Source organism: Anoplopoma fimbria, chromosome 20, assembly GCF_027596085.1.
Source record: "Anoplopoma fimbria isolate UVic2021 breed Golden Eagle Sablefish chromosome 20, Afim_UVic_2022, whole genome shotgun sequence".
NCBI lineage: Eukaryota > Metazoa > Chordata > Actinopteri > Perciformes > Anoplopomatidae > Anoplopoma > Anoplopoma fimbria.
In genome coordinates, this window is record NC_072468.1 from 937255 (window position 1) to 952411 (window position 15157).

Consider the following 15157-nt stretch of genomic DNA (forward strand, 5'->3'; position numbering starts at 1 on the left):
AGTTGGACTGTTTGGAGGTTCTGCTATTACATATTTTAATTCAATAGAAGAATCGGGAATATTTTACATTGTGTTGTTTTAATTAGTTCTGACATCTATGTGAATTATTCGATATGTGATGAGATAATGTGGATCATAAGAACGCAATAATACAATAATAATATAGCATTTCATTATAGGTAAGCCTTAATAGCAATACTGACAACATAAGTGACGCGTTGTTCTCAGCTGAGGGTGGATGAACAGGCCTGAACACCAGCTGTCTCACACGTTTCATAAACTAAGGTTTTGTTTAAATCCAGTTCCGGCAAATGGATTTTCACTTTAAATGTCGGGTTCAAAATGATATTCTTTCACACAAAATTAAAACATATTACCTTTAGAACAGGTCATGTGAAAACTTGAATTGTTAACGCACATAAAAACAGAGTGCAACATAAATATTTAGGTTTTTTTTCAGAATGAGTGTCAGTAAATGAATAATATTAGGAATTGGATAATGCTTTAAAAAAATGGAACGGGTATTTTAGTGACGACATTTTGAATTGCAGTCAACAAAAAAGGCTTCAGATTCCACATGCATGAATTGAAACCGAGTAATTCGATAGATCATTTTTCATTATCAATTTCGAACAAATTATATCACTAAGAAAGAAGAATTGACAATTCATAACAATTACAATAAGTCATCATTATCATGGGCTTTGGGCTGTGCATTACTTCAAAAAGGCTTCATCTATTATATTTTCTTAATTCTGTCCTAAACTTGTATCCTTTGTCCCGTAGCCCTAAAACTATTTGCATAGAATCCTAAAGACATATTTTATTGAAGAAATAAGGTTTTGCGTTCTCTACCTTAATTGGCAAAGCTGAAATATGACGTTTTGAAAGGTAAATAGATATAAATAAGCATTTTACACACACACACACACACACACACACACACACACACACACACACACACACACACACACACACACACACACACACACACACACACACACACACACACACACACACACACACACACACACACACACACACAGTGTGCTGACTAAGCTTCGCCACTAGATGGCGACAGAACTCTTGATGTCTGAAGCCCTCAGAGGCCTGTTGCCCCTCTGAACGCTCATCAGGGTTTCTGATCTTTGATGATGAAGCATCAATGTCCAAAAATATGAATGAAAATGACAAAGATCACGCTGCGTCTCTCAAACATTTATTGTCAAACTTTGGCTATTGCAGTCAAAAAAATAAAAAAGATGGACTAAATAGTTGCAGTCAGATAGTATTTACATGTTTAAATATGCTTACATTGGCTGACGGACGAAAATTGCAAAGGTCAGTCTGTGGCAGTAGATTTATTGTGTCTATTAAAGAAAGACAGTGACGTGGACACAGTGTGGGAGAACCTGTTGAAATGCTTTGGCTAGTTTCACCTTTATAACGATTGAATCCGATCCTGGCTGAGTAGCACATAGATTATTATTCTAAATGGAAAGGATTTATTTAAATAAACTCATGAATGACTTTATCTAAATAATTAAATCATGAATTGTTGTACTATTCTGTCGCTATTGCATGTCCAAGGACAGAGTATAGACATATTTTCTTTATTTTTTTCCCTGTTGAATTATTGCTGAAATGTAGCTTTATTTAATTATTTGTTTAATTTTGCCTGTTTTCATTGTGAGGGGACATAATGTGCCAGTTTACCACTGCATCCCTGTCTAAATACGACATAGTTATTGTCAGATATTCCAGCCTTTATTTCTGGATTAAGTGGAATAAAAGCGCAGAATTGTTCGGGGTGTTTGGTGCTTTTAAGGCCTGCTCTTACTCTTATTGTATATGTTTTAAGGATGAATCGCATTGGTCAACGTGTTGCAGCCCATTTCCGATCTTCTGTCATCGACTGGTTCCAATTAAGGAAGGAAACGTGAAGGTCAGAACAGACGGAGAACCGTTCATAATGTAATAAATTAAAGCGCAGATGAAGGTCCGTCACCTCCTCTCAGTGTCTCCAGAGCTAACTGGAGCTCTTGAATTTAATGACGACCTTCTTCTCCTTCACACGTCTGTTCTGGAACCAGATTGTCACTTGTCTCTCAGTCAGATTCGTCTGCGCGGATATCCTCCTCCTCTTGTCTTTGGTGATGAACTTATTGGCGGAGTATTCCCTCTCCAACTCCTTCAGCTGCACCTTGGTGTAGGGAACACGCTTCTTCCTCCCACGGCGGACAGAGTTGTCTCCACCAGATATAGTGTCTGTGGGGAGGAAACATGAAGAATTACATTTTAATCTGCTCATGTGCACCAGAGAGAAAACGAAAAAAAATATTTCCACATCTCTATTTGATTTTTTCTTATTTCAAGCGCTTAATTGAACATCAACACATAAATACAAGCTTTTACATTTGACATTGCATGCATGAAATATTATGTTAAACATATATATATGTGTGTGTATACGTGTCATAAAACAAGAAAAAAAATACCTTGTAACGAGGATTTCCACAGAGGATTTGTCTGCTGCTCCTTGGTGCAGTAAACTTGACCACTCCAGCCATTGGTGATGGCCCAAGGCTGGTAGGGCTCCATGGGCAGCAGAGACTCATGCCTGGGCTCAGAGGGAGCACTCAAGGCAGGTACGACAGGGACGTCCAGGTAGCTGGGCTGGTAGGGACCAGAGGAGTAGCCCTGGTAGAACGCAAACTCCTTTGCTCTGCTGGAGAACTCCTCACCAGACACCGACGAGTCCATGTATTTATCCCCATAACCAGAGGGCTGCCCGCACGCCTTCACGCTGCCGTGTGACACCCTGCACGGGTAATAGCTGCTGCCAAAATATCCATAAGGCAAAGATGCATTGGGTGAGCTCTGGGTGGCTGAACAGGGGCTGCATTGTTTGCCAGGCTCCCCCATGCCAGAGACTGGCACCTCGCTCGCAGAGTAGGTGGTGCTGGGAGCCAGAGAGGTTGGATGTGCTAACAGATTCCTGCACTGGTTTGCAGCAAAATTGCCTCCAGTAAATCCTTCCATGTTCTTGCTTCTGTCCTCCAGGCCGTTGTCGTAGAGAAACATCACCGGGTCAACCCAGTGCGAGTGGAGGAGTAAAGGAGCGGTCATAGCATGCCCTACATCGAGACGACTCTCTCTTTTTCAAAATCCCCTCGACTGAGCAGAGACAGGGACTCGGGCAGAGTAACGATACCAACACGCCTGAGTCCATAAAGATCGCAAGGTTATTGGCCAGGGCCAAACACGTGATATGCAAAGGAGATGATAAACATGTAGAATCAGATAGTGCAGATCAGGCTGTGACTTGTTGAGATGCAGATATGGATGTTTTACGCAGAGAAGCCCTGAGGGTATATTTATCTTCACTTTGATATATTCGGAACTCAAACTGAGTGAAACTTTGATGCAGAGTCAATCTTGTCTGTCATGAAGTGCCACAACAAAAGGCTTGTTTGAATGATTGTGTAGGCTACTACAATGAGTAAGAAATCTATATGATATATGGATATTTTAGGGGGAATGTGTGCGTAATTACGCGTGCCATTTCGTTCATACAAGCTCTCTGAGAGCAGAACAGAAATGATTTCAGATATGTTGATTTAAAATAATCGTATAGTTTTGTGTCTAAAGATTTAAGCTTTTTAGGCCCTGACATTCAATAAATGCAGACTGTTAGTAAGTATACCATCATGTTCTTAAATTATGTGGCTTTTAAGGATTATGCATGCGAAAATAAATACAGTTCAATGCCTTATGGATACATTTAAAAGGGATACTATAACAACATTAATACATGTGAATAATTCTCGCTTTTGGCACTGCAACGTGGAAGTGTGGACCAGTTTAGTGTCCCCAAAATACCAAAAGCATGCCACATTTGGCTGCACTCTCCCACATGAGGGTTAAGAGGCTGGAGGCCAAGGTCAAGTTGAAAGTTGCTGTCTGGCCAAATAAGCACTCTGAGCCAGGAAGCCTGAAGAGAAAACACCGATGAACGCCGAAGAGGAGCTTTCAATAACAGACTTCGTTCATTTTCTTTTTTTAAAAGACAAGTTTCATAAAAGTGATCTCTTCTTTCTTTAATCCTATCAGACTTTGGCGATGAGAAACATATATATAAATTGGCATTAAATGTTCGAATTAAAAGCTCCAGATGATTTATTCTGGTGTAAGAAGGAGACATGTTTCTACATTATGCGTAAATACCTCCATATCTGGGCTCTTCATCTCCTCGCAGGAAGCTAAACACGTCTGCATTGAGCCACATATACAAACAAATCCTCCACGAGTTTGTAGGGCAAAAATAAAAACAAAATATGAAAGATTTCGCCTAAAACCTTCAGCTGTGTGCTGCACTGAAGAGGTTACGATTAGTGTCAAACAATATTCTGATTTAACTCCCAGAGTTGATTTCTGTATTACTTTTCTAATGTGAGACCACAGACGCAGAGAAATGTAAACCCAACTAAAGCTGAGCACCTTTTTTATTTTTAATAGAGTTTTCCCACCTTTTGAGGCTGTAAATCTTTATGGGCCAAGTTCATAGCTTGTAGGCAAGAGGTCTACATTTCAGGGAAAAGGCATAATGTTTTATGCAAGTGAATAGTTTCAATCTGATTTTTGTTTTTATTGCTTTATGATAACCGACCGATGATGGACGAACCGGTAACTTGTTTAATGCATTAGAGGTATAGAACATGTGTCTATACTTTCTTCGATTTCTGCATGAAACCATTGAGATAAAGTGAGTGTTGGCTGGGACAGAAGTCACTGCAGCCCAAAACCAGCCACGTTGTTCTCACATTAGAGGCTCTCTGCATCCAGCAGCTGTAGCAGCCAGTTAAAGAACAGTGGAGGAGTTCTCAACATTTCATTTGTTTGTTTGTTTCATTTTCATTCCAATATGCAAACACTCCCACTCACACAAACCAGGCTATTTATTCCCAAACATGCAAACGAAAATACTCAAATAAAGATAAATCGTGTTAGTTACCATCATAACCGAGAAGGTATTATTATTATTAGTAACGGTCGTTAATGAGTTCATTAATTATCACACGCAAATAGAACTTATTTAAGTTAAAGTCTGAACGTTGACGCCAATTTACAACTAAAAAAAAACTAAAATTGTTACGCTAAGCCTGAAATATAAAAATATATAAAATACATTTATTTTTTACCCATTGTAATCAAATGAACAACAAAAAAAAAGAGGCTATCCTTCATTCTAGTATTTCAACAATTTTGACTTGCACGGCAGGTCTGTTTTTTTGTGGGCAATATAGATACAGTATATATATATATATATATATATATATATATATATATATATATATATATATATATATATATATATATATATATATATATATATATATATATATATATATATATATATATATATATATATATATATATATATATATATATATATATATATATATATATATATATATATATATATATATATATATATATATATATATATATATATATATATATATATATATATATATATATATATATATATATATACATATACACTGGCTTTACACTGGAAAGGGAGATCAATATTAAAAAAACAAAACACCGATTTCACCAAACACCGGAGTCATTTCTCTGAATGCCAAATGTAAAATGATACATAAACAAACCCGGCTTATTGAAGAGGCTGGCATTTGAATTATGAACAACTGAACTAATAAAACAGTAAAATAGATTTTGTAAAAAGTCATCAGTGTTAAGATGCAACACCGCACTTTTTTTTTTTTTTTTTAGCAGTCAGGTCTAACCAGCCTGTCAACAAAACGTTACATTATTTGCTGATGCAGTTGCTAAATGAAGTTAATATGCAAAAAAAAAAAAAAAAAAAAAATCTTTCATCGCGGAATTTAAGGACAAAAACAAATAGACTGAATGCAAAGCTTATTAAAAATGTAATAAAGCTATAAGCAAGAGGGATGACGTCAGGCTGTGTGTGTGTGTGTGTGTGTGTGTGTGTGTGTGTGTGTGTCTGCTGGAGGCCTAAAGAGACCAAAGTGCTGCTCTGTTTACCCATCAAGGAGATGGCAACACGGCTCTGAGCCTACAGAGCTTAATGGACTTTTTATGGGTTTGTCTTGTGATCGTGTGACCTCTGGCTCCGTGGCCCCTCAGAGGCTTTCTGCAAACTAGATCAGAAACATGCGGCCCTCCTGGTCTGGCCGAGGTGGGGATGGAAAGAGGTTCACATCCCAAAATGATCGACTGCATGAAGCATTTAGTCGGTCACAACTTTGGTTCATAGTTGTAGACAATGTGTAATAAAGATATTCAAATCTTAATTAGAGGAGAACTGGTTGAAAAATGTAGTTATAGATTAAATAATAATAACGTAAACTATGACATTTGAGGGATATGAGACATGAAGGGGACATTTTCAAGTCATTTAGAGTTTACATGACCGTTTTCATCGCGATACTTTATCCTGAGGTTTGGCTGCATGCGTTTGCAAGTTGGAGGAGTGAAGAAATTCTGTTATTTAAGTTGTGGCCACGCTAAGCTCTTATATAATAAATGTAATTCAAGTTTGTTGGTACTAAAACAAATCAGCAGAAATCACTGAATATGTGTGGTGCTTCCAGTTGTTTGATGGAAATCTGTTCATATTTTATATATTTAAATTCAAGTTTACATCTAGAGCCATTAATGAAAATCTAATTATTCAATAATATGTGTAGGTTAATTCAAATGTTCACAAATTTTAAGACATCCCTGTTTGTCTTTATTTCCTAACAGGATATGATATTAACACTCTTACCCCCAAAAGTAACAATTCCAATGTCAAGAGAAGTATCCCTCGTGAACAGAAAAAAAAAACAGCAACATAGAGAAATGATCACAAACAATAGACAATAGATAAATATGTAGAGACTAAATCGTGTTCGCAGTAGTTAAGAAGTTAGCTTAACAAGAAAGATTCCCACCGGACACTTAAAAGAAGATTTGCAGAACTGCCACTGCTCGACAGTCTGCTAATCTTTTGGATCCACTATATATATATATAGATATATATATATATATATATATATATATATATATATATATATATATATATATATATATATATATATATATATATATATATATATATATATATAGATATATATATATATATATATATATATATATATATATATATAGATATATATATATATATATATATATATATATATAGATATATGATAGTTCACTTGCTTCTAAAACTGAAAGGAGTGCTGCATTTAAAGTAGACTAGATCACACAGGAAACATGATTTCCAATAGGAGAGAAGTGCTCACATGGTCGGTCAGGCTGTGTTGGAACTCTCTTGGTTTCATGTCTTTCACAACTTTGAAAAAGAAAGTCCTCAGGGCAAAATGCACCGTAACTACGCTATGTTAGTCCTGTGCAGGGCCAGGCCTGGCCAGGCTGTGGACGGGGTGGAGGCTGAAATTACTGGCCGCCCTCCTCCTCACGCAGGAACTGGAATACGGAGGAGAAATCTTTATTGGCATAACCGCGTGCGCACATCATACGGTAGATCTGATGGGCTAAGGAGCCGAGAGGGACAGGAGTCTTTGTGTTGGTGGCTGTGTTCTGTGCGAGGCCTAGATCCTGAAAAAGAAAAGCAAACATATGTCAGAAAAAAACAAAAAAAAACCCAACGAAGCTGAAAATTAAATTCTAAACCAAAACCACCAGTCCACACCACAGAGAATTTCTGTTGTAATAATATGAGTTTGATTGCCTTTTAGGGGAGATGTAAACTACTACAGAGTAGTTCACCAAATCATTTTAAGTGGTGCGATCTAAGAAAGTATTTTACCCCCCCCAAACACTGTCACATGAAAAGAATATAACACAGAAATGAGTTCCTTGCTGACTTTTTCTAACTCTGGTACATACAGAGTGCTGCAGGAATGATTCCTGAAACCAGGTAATCAGTTAGCATTGTAGAACTTCCTGTTCCCTCCTCAAGAGGTCAGTGGTTTTTATGAATGTTTTTTTGGTTAGCTTTCAACACGAGATATACAAGATATATTTAAAATATTGTGTTCAACTATATAAAAAAAATGCATCAGATGTAAACTATATGTAAAATACCCCTCTCGGGAATTGTTTAAAATGTTACATGTCTTACAAGAGGCGGTCACGAACAAGTGGTTAAATCAGCGTACAGAACGCCAACCATAGGCTGGTGCGCCTTCACCGCCTCGTTCTTTATACTCATTCGACCATGGTGTAGTTAGTTTATAACCGTTAATGTTATCGTTTTATTTCTACCGACCGCAATCACGCTTAAAAAAACCAAAACATTGAAGTGGTGTTCATTTGTGAAGATTGTCTAGTTCAACAAAACATGCAGGTATCACAAACTTGTGTTTGCTATAGGGGTTATTTTCTGCATGAATCCAAAAGCCGATGGAAAAATCCCATTGGCTTTCTGTCAAAGGAACCAGTGCGTCGCTAACTTCCAGGGTTTGGCCTAAAAATACACGTTGTCCCTGCAGCACTCCATACAGTATATGGATGAGAACAAAACACAGTATACATTTGTTTAATCTTTTTGCTATAAAGATATTGGAGCTTATAGAAACAAATTATTTCTCCCCACTAATTAAATTAAAATAAACTATTACAAATACAGAATATGCTAATTATTTTCTCATATTTGTGAGGACATGGTCAACGTGAACAAACCTAAAGATGAAATGGTTTTGGAAACACTAATGCTCAAACGTAATTGCAGTCTCAGGAAATGGCGTGCAGACAAGGTCATTAAACTGACCTTAGCCATCAGCTGGGTGCCGAAGCCTCCCTGGTAGTTATTCCCAGACGGGACTCCCTCCATGACTCCAGGCACGGGGTTGTAGGTGTCACTGGACCAGCACCGACCTGAACTCATGTTCAGGATCTTGGCCAACAGTTTAGGATCAAGACCAAGTCTGTGAGTGAAAGATAAATTCTGTGTTATTTACACAAAGTGTCTTAATGCTGTGTGTGTTGTTGATTGTATGATATTATTTATATGCTGTTATTTTTATCCATGAGATTGTTTACCTGACTCCCAAGTTCATGGTCTCTGAAGTCCCAATCATTCCGATGGCTAGAAGCATGTTGTTACAGATTTTAGCAGCCTGTAACATTAGAGCAGTATATTAGAATTCATAACATCACCAACACAATAATTACTATCATTTTATGACTGAAATGTTTATTTGATTGAACATTTGAGCAACAAGTACAGTACCAGTCAAAGGTTTGGACACACCTTCTCATTCAATGGTTTTTCCTTTATTTTAATTTTTTTCTACATTGTAGATTAATAAAATAAGATAAAATAAAATAATCCTTTATTAGTCCCGCAGCAGGGAAATTTGCAGGATTAATATTGAAGACATCCAAACTATGAAGGAACACATATGGAATTGTGGTAAACAAACAAATGCTCAACAAACCAGAATATGTTTTATATTTTAGATTCTTCAAAGTAGTTGAATGAGAAGGTGTGTCCAAACTTTTGACTGGTACTGTACATACACACACACTCACTACTATATTTACATATTAAGACTTCAAAAAGAACACTTGAATTACTAATGCATCATGGTGGTTCCTTAAAAAAAAGGAAGGCCTACCTGTCCAGTTCCAACCTGACCGCAGTACACCACATTAGCTCCCATGCAGGTGAGCAGTTCTTTGGCTGCAGTAAATTCCTCCTCTGCACCTCCGACCATAAAAGTCAGTTTACCCGAACTGGCCGCACCCACACCTGGGGATGCAAAATTGTGCAATCAAAATAATGTGCTGAAATTAATGTTACAGCAGGCTTCTCAAAGTAGCTGGAATAGCAGCTACCATCGTTAATGATACATGTGTGTCAAATTTTGACAGATTTTTTATTTATTTTTGGACACTTAACACTGAAGTTCATAGTAAAACCACATGAACGGTCCATCAAACTTCCACCAAGTGTTGCATTGTCTGACAACAGTCACCTGTCCATATATTTTATCTCTGTACCCTTTATTCTCCTGATTGACAAAGCTGTTTTGGAACATCAAGATGCAGTACAACCAGAATAGTTTGAGTGAGATGGGGAAGACACTGAAACACACGTTTAAATGTCTTTGTTGCATGTCGTTCTCATCTCTCTCCACACATTTCTAGTCAGCTCTGCATCTCTGTGCTACTGACTCTCTAATAAAAGGAATACAAATGCAAAATAAAAGATGTCTGAGCATAGTCCAACATAAATATGGACATGTTTCTTGAGTAAAACAAATGTGTCTGCCTCCTTTGGAAGTTTGGAACTACAAGGACTAACTCACTGTAAATTAATCAAAACTGAATTACAACATGCCTCACATAAAAACTAATAAAGAAGAAAACTCTATTTAATGTAAAGGTTAAATTCTACATAAAAAATAAGAACATAAAAATAGCAATGTGAAGTAAAATAAACAGTAAAGTTTTTCAGTCATTTAGGTGTTCACAGGAAGCCTGTGAAAGTAAGTCATTAAAAAAAAATGTGGACGATGACAACAACCTATGTAGCCTGTTCTCTCTAAGAAAGTCAGTCCAAAGATCTGTGACACTGTTGGAAAAAGTTTGGTCAGCCCTTTAGTAGATTTTAAAGCAGCCGTTTCTGAATCCATTTGCACATTAGACGGTGCATTCAGGTTCACATGGGGTTAAAAGCTCTGTAATATACAATAACCAGGTGCAAGGCACATGGGTGCCAAGAAATTAACCAACATAGTCTTCTAATTAATCCGAAAGTTTACAGGAAGGCAGTGGAGGGAAGCCAAGGTGGGTGTTACATTACGTTTTCCTCTCCCTAGTCGTCCTGAGCAGTCTGCCAGCAGCATTTTGTTCTAACTTGAATGTAGAACGACTGTGCTGCTGGAGTCCAATGGGAGTTACAACAGTCAAGCTGAGAAATAACTAAAGCATGGCTAATGGATTCAGAATGTGTACAGAAAAGGAGTAATTAAAAAATGTATTACAAACAGAGTTAAGATGTCAATGTGATAAATATTTCTGCAATTCACAGTAATAATATTACAAAGTACTATATGATCAAGAAGTTTGTTGCAACTTAACTGCCTTTTTCCTCACAGACATGCTGTGTGTGTGTGTGTGTGTGTGCGCGCGCGCATATATATATGGTCAATTTTTAAAAACTTAATATTAATGAATTTATGATGGATAGTTGAAGTCTTTAAATCTCCTCTTTAATTTCTAAAGCAACTGAAAAAGAAGTTACAACATATCTTAACGGCACAAAAGCCATAAAACGTTTCAGTTCATGGTCCAAAAGCAGACAAAAGCTGTATTTCTCTCTCCAGAGTGAGACAGTCACTACGTAACACAGCCTTTAGTTTGAATACCATAGCCGTCAGAAAGATTTGTGAATTTTCTCCAGCAGAAGCATTCGTTTGAACTGTGCAATAGCTGAAAACTCAGATGCATTTAAAATGAAACTGTTGTCGTTTTATGAGACCATATTTTGGAGTACACTAAAAATCTAAGAAATACCCAACAGGCAGCATTTATGTCAAACATAATTTGTTGTTCGGTAAGATTTACTAGAAAACCAAGTGGTCACTCCCTATCAGAGATAACCCTCCCCCAGGAAATCAACACACACCAATGTGAACTCCTTCTCAATATATATTTCTCCTCTTTACCACCAGTAAACCAGTCCCCGAATTTTCGTTTCAGCCCTCTATACTCTAGAGGGCTGACTGGGATGCATCCCAGTCTGTGTAAAATGAAAGATGGCCCTTATCTCATCTGGTTCTTAAATTTTTTCACACGTCACACACATGTGGACTCAATTATGTCCCCATGTGTGCTTTTATGTATAGACTCCAACCACACTGGATTAAACAGTCACTATAGGCCACTGTTCTTCTATTGATTTCTGTCAGACCACTGAAGATGTACAAAAAGTTTCATTTAGGAGATTGACATTATATATATATATCAAAGTATGACATACGCTTCAGTTTGCACTAGTTAAACTGCCGGCACCACACACACAAGTTCAAGGCAGAGAGCTGGACAACTTTAATCCATGTGCACTACCACAGGAAGGAAGCATATAAATCATTACTAATCTTTGGGGCTGGGCTATAAAATGCAGCAAAATCAATTCAAAGAAAGTGGCTGTCTTGACGTTGACGAGGCCAAGTTCAAACAAACTGTGTTTCTGTGTGGACCCCCAAGAAAGTCAGAGAGCGCACACGTAACAGTTTGGAACATTTGTGCAGAGAGAAGCTGCTCCTCCCCCTCCTCTTCACGGTTCACGTTAGTGGTTTTTTAATTTTTCTTTTTCACTTGAGCAGTCGTGCAAGTGGGTCAGAAATCTGCTTGCACAAAGTCAATTCCTATTTGTCCCTACACTAATTATTTATTAGAGGTTATACAATTAAAATAAACTAATTAAATGGTCATGTTTGATCTCTTATTTAAGTGAAATAATCTGGAGTTTCACTCAGATCCGGTAAAGCTAACAAACTAAACCTCTGTTTCCACCATAAATGAACAGCTCGCTTGCGCTTCAGCTCAGAAGAGCTTCGTCGTTACCCGTCGCCATTTTCTTGCGAGAGCCTGATCTGTACTGCGGATGTGCTACTCTCAACCGGAATGAGAAGGAAGCGAGATGGCTCAGTCCTTAGCTACTTGCATCAACAGTTCCAGAAAAAAAACCAAAAAACAGTGTAGCACTTAACATGGCCACGGACTCAACAAGACGCATTGGCAAGTGACCAATCCTTCTTGTGGAGTTCTGCATGTTCGTCCTTAGATAGATGCGGTTGCTGCTCTTTATAAACCGTATTGGACGTAACTGAAATTAACACCATCGAAAAACTAAGTGCTGAACTGTCAATGTCTATTCACAGTTCAACTTGGTGAAACATTAAGGCAGCTTGTGAATTTAGTAAATATGTTGCCTCGGGAGTAATGGCCCCTACACATACAAAACATGGACTGTAACACTGTAATGATCATGCAAGATAGATTGTTGAACCAACCTTTCCAGTAATGTACATATTAAATGACTAGTTGAGTGATCAAGCAACAGAAAAAAAATCTGCAACTATTCTGATAATTGATTAAATGTTTAAGTAACGCTTTAAACAGAAAAAGGTAAAATTGACCGGTACCATCTTCCTGCTTTTCCTAAGACTTACATGATAGCAAACTAAATATCTTTGGGTTTTAGACCTTTGGCATGACAAAACATGACGTCACCATGGGCACTGGAAGCTTGTAATAGGATTCGTAACACCTCTGTATAATGCAATACAGTTTAGAGCTCCATAAAAGCCTACAAAATGACCATGAAGTTAAATCAAACACCTCTCTAAAGAAGAAAAATGTCAAATGTACCTCCTGACACAGGTGCATCCATAAAAACTGCCCCCATCTTCTCAGCAGCAGCAGCCATCTCTTTTGAAACAGATGGGTCGATGGTGCTGGAGTCAATGAGCAGGGAGCCTTTCTTCACCTTTCTGTTGAGAAAAGTACATGATTAAGAATCTGAGTTAAATCTATGCGGTTATTTTGCATGTATTGAAAGAGAAACAAATGTTAAGCCTACTTCAGAATGCCATTGGGTCCGGTGTACACATCGATGACATTGGGACTAGAGGGGAGCATGGTGATGATGCGGTCGGCCTTTTCTGCTACCTCAGCAGGATTATCCACAATCTGAGAAAAAAAACACAAAAACACAAGGTAAGAAGAGGACAAACAGGTGAAAACCGTATTAATATGAAAAAGCCTTGTGTGCATTTTACACTCCCACCTGAGCGCCCAGCTCCTGCACTTCCTTGCAGGACTCCGGGAACACATCAGTAGCGATGACTGGGTATCCGTGCTTCAGCAGGTTCTTTGCCATCGGGTTTCCCATATTTCCCAGACCGATGAACCCCACTTGTGTCTTCGAGGCCATCGACCTAGTGGAGACTGAGACATAACAGCCACATGGATCAATGACTGGATGTGATATCCTTGTTATATAGTCAAGAACAAAACCATCCGTCTGTCAGTCAAGATGCTTCGTTTCCCCCAACACTGTGTATGTAACATCTTATTATTCTGTAAATAATGAAAAAAACAAAACTATCAGATCCAAGTAAGAAACCCTTGTTCAGGTGTTAAATTTCATTAAATTGGTAGTTTATGTTATTCCAATGTAATTGCCCTTCAGTGCCAAAGTCATCTAATCTAATGGCAGCAAGCATTTTCAATATTTACTTTGCTGATCGTTGATAACAAAACATTCTTGTAAAAGACAAGCAAGCCTATTTCATATAAAGTTCTAAGAAATAACTTTGTATTGGTGCTAATATTGAGACTAATAACACAAAGAGAGATATCCTATGAGGTTGTTTTCCTAGCAAATACTGGCCTTGTTGTGTAAACTGAAAGTGAATGCTAACAATGTTATGTTAAAAAGAAAATGATTTTTTGGGTTGTCCCTCAGAAGCTCATGGATTTAAATGGCCACACAGAGCCACCTTCATCTCTCCACGGATGCACTGACATGCCAAAGAATGACTGACATTACATAACCTGCCTAAAAAGAGACAGGACAGAGCAGGACAACATGCCAACAACTGCAACCTTCCAGCGTTGTGCAACAGACTGTTAGCACATAGCTCTGTTTATCATTCACCAGTACATTGTTAACTGAAGCCACTGAAGCTAAACCCAGTCCAGCAGAAATGTGCTCAAACTTCTCTTCCTACGAGCATTTCACGCAAAAGTAGCGTTTTCGTGACACAAAGAGCCTTAATGTAACAAAAGCACATTATACAGTAAACAGGAGACACACACACACAATGCTAACACGGGCTAAGTTTGTCCTTCTTACCGAGTGCAAAGTCAACATGCTTGCAACACTTTCCAACTAGGTACCGAGACCCTCTCAGCACGGCGGCCATGCTTCTTTTCTCTTGACCTTACGTCTGACGTAACTACGCACGTCAATGACGTCTTCTGCCTTCAGTCAAATAGCAGACATGCGCAGTACGGCCCCACTGAGCTGCAGGTTACGTGTTTCCGCCTCAACAGATAGATGTGTTACATATATTGTATG

At 37.9% G+C, this 15157-nt stretch overlaps 2 protein-coding genes across 2 annotated transcripts; both read right to left on the reverse strand.

The window, feature by feature from the left end:
- Positions 1 to 1993: 1993 nt before the first annotated feature.
- On the reverse strand, positions 1994 to 3129 carry hoxa13b (homeobox A13b). Its single transcript, XM_054621947.1, has 2 exons — positions 2499 to 3129; positions 1994 to 2268 (listed from the first exon to the last, which is right to left on the reverse strand). The coding sequence occupies exons 1-2, from the start codon at positions 3127 to 3129 to the stop codon at positions 2030 to 2032; spliced, it is 870 nt and encodes a 289-aa protein (XP_054477922.1). The 3' UTR covers positions 1994 to 2029.
- Positions 3130 to 7216: 4087 nt separating this feature from the next.
- hibadhb (3-hydroxyisobutyrate dehydrogenase b) lies at positions 7217 to 15052 on the reverse strand. Its single transcript, XM_054622120.1, has 8 exons — positions 14933 to 15052; positions 13862 to 14022; positions 13655 to 13764; positions 13444 to 13565; positions 9681 to 9814; positions 9103 to 9179; positions 8831 to 8987; positions 7217 to 7656 (listed from the first exon to the last, which is right to left on the reverse strand). Exons 1-8 carry the CDS (start codon positions 15000 to 15002, stop codon positions 7495 to 7497), a joined length of 993 nt encoding a protein of 330 aa, XP_054478095.1. The 5' UTR covers positions 15003 to 15052; the 3' UTR covers positions 7217 to 7494.
- Between the last annotated feature and the right edge of the window lie 105 nt (positions 15053 to 15157).

What these genes read in the sequence shown, in the direction of transcription:
- hoxa13b (XM_054621947.1), bottom strand. Translation starts at nt 3,129, where the DNA reads ATGACCGCTCCTTTACTCCTCCACTCGCACTGGGTTGACCCGGTGATG. An exon ending in GTGGAAATCCTCGTTACAAG is followed by an intron (nt 2,269 to 2,498) that starts GTATTTTTTTTC and finishes TCCTCCCCACAG; the next exon opens with ACACTATATCTGGTGGAGAC.
- hibadhb (XM_054622120.1), bottom strand. Translation starts at nt 15,002, where the DNA reads ATGGCCGCCGTGCTGAGAGGGTCTCGGTACCTAGTTGGAAAGTGTTGC. An exon ending in GCATGTTGACTTTGCACTCG is followed by an intron (nt 14,023 to 14,932) that starts GTAAGAAGGACA and finishes GTTATGTCTCAG; the next exon opens with TCTCCACTAGGTCGATGGCC. An exon ending in ACCATGAACTTGGGAGTCAG is followed by an intron (nt 8,988 to 9,102) that starts GTAAACAATCTC and finishes TTTCACTCACAG; the next exon opens with ACTTGGTCTTGATCCTAAAC.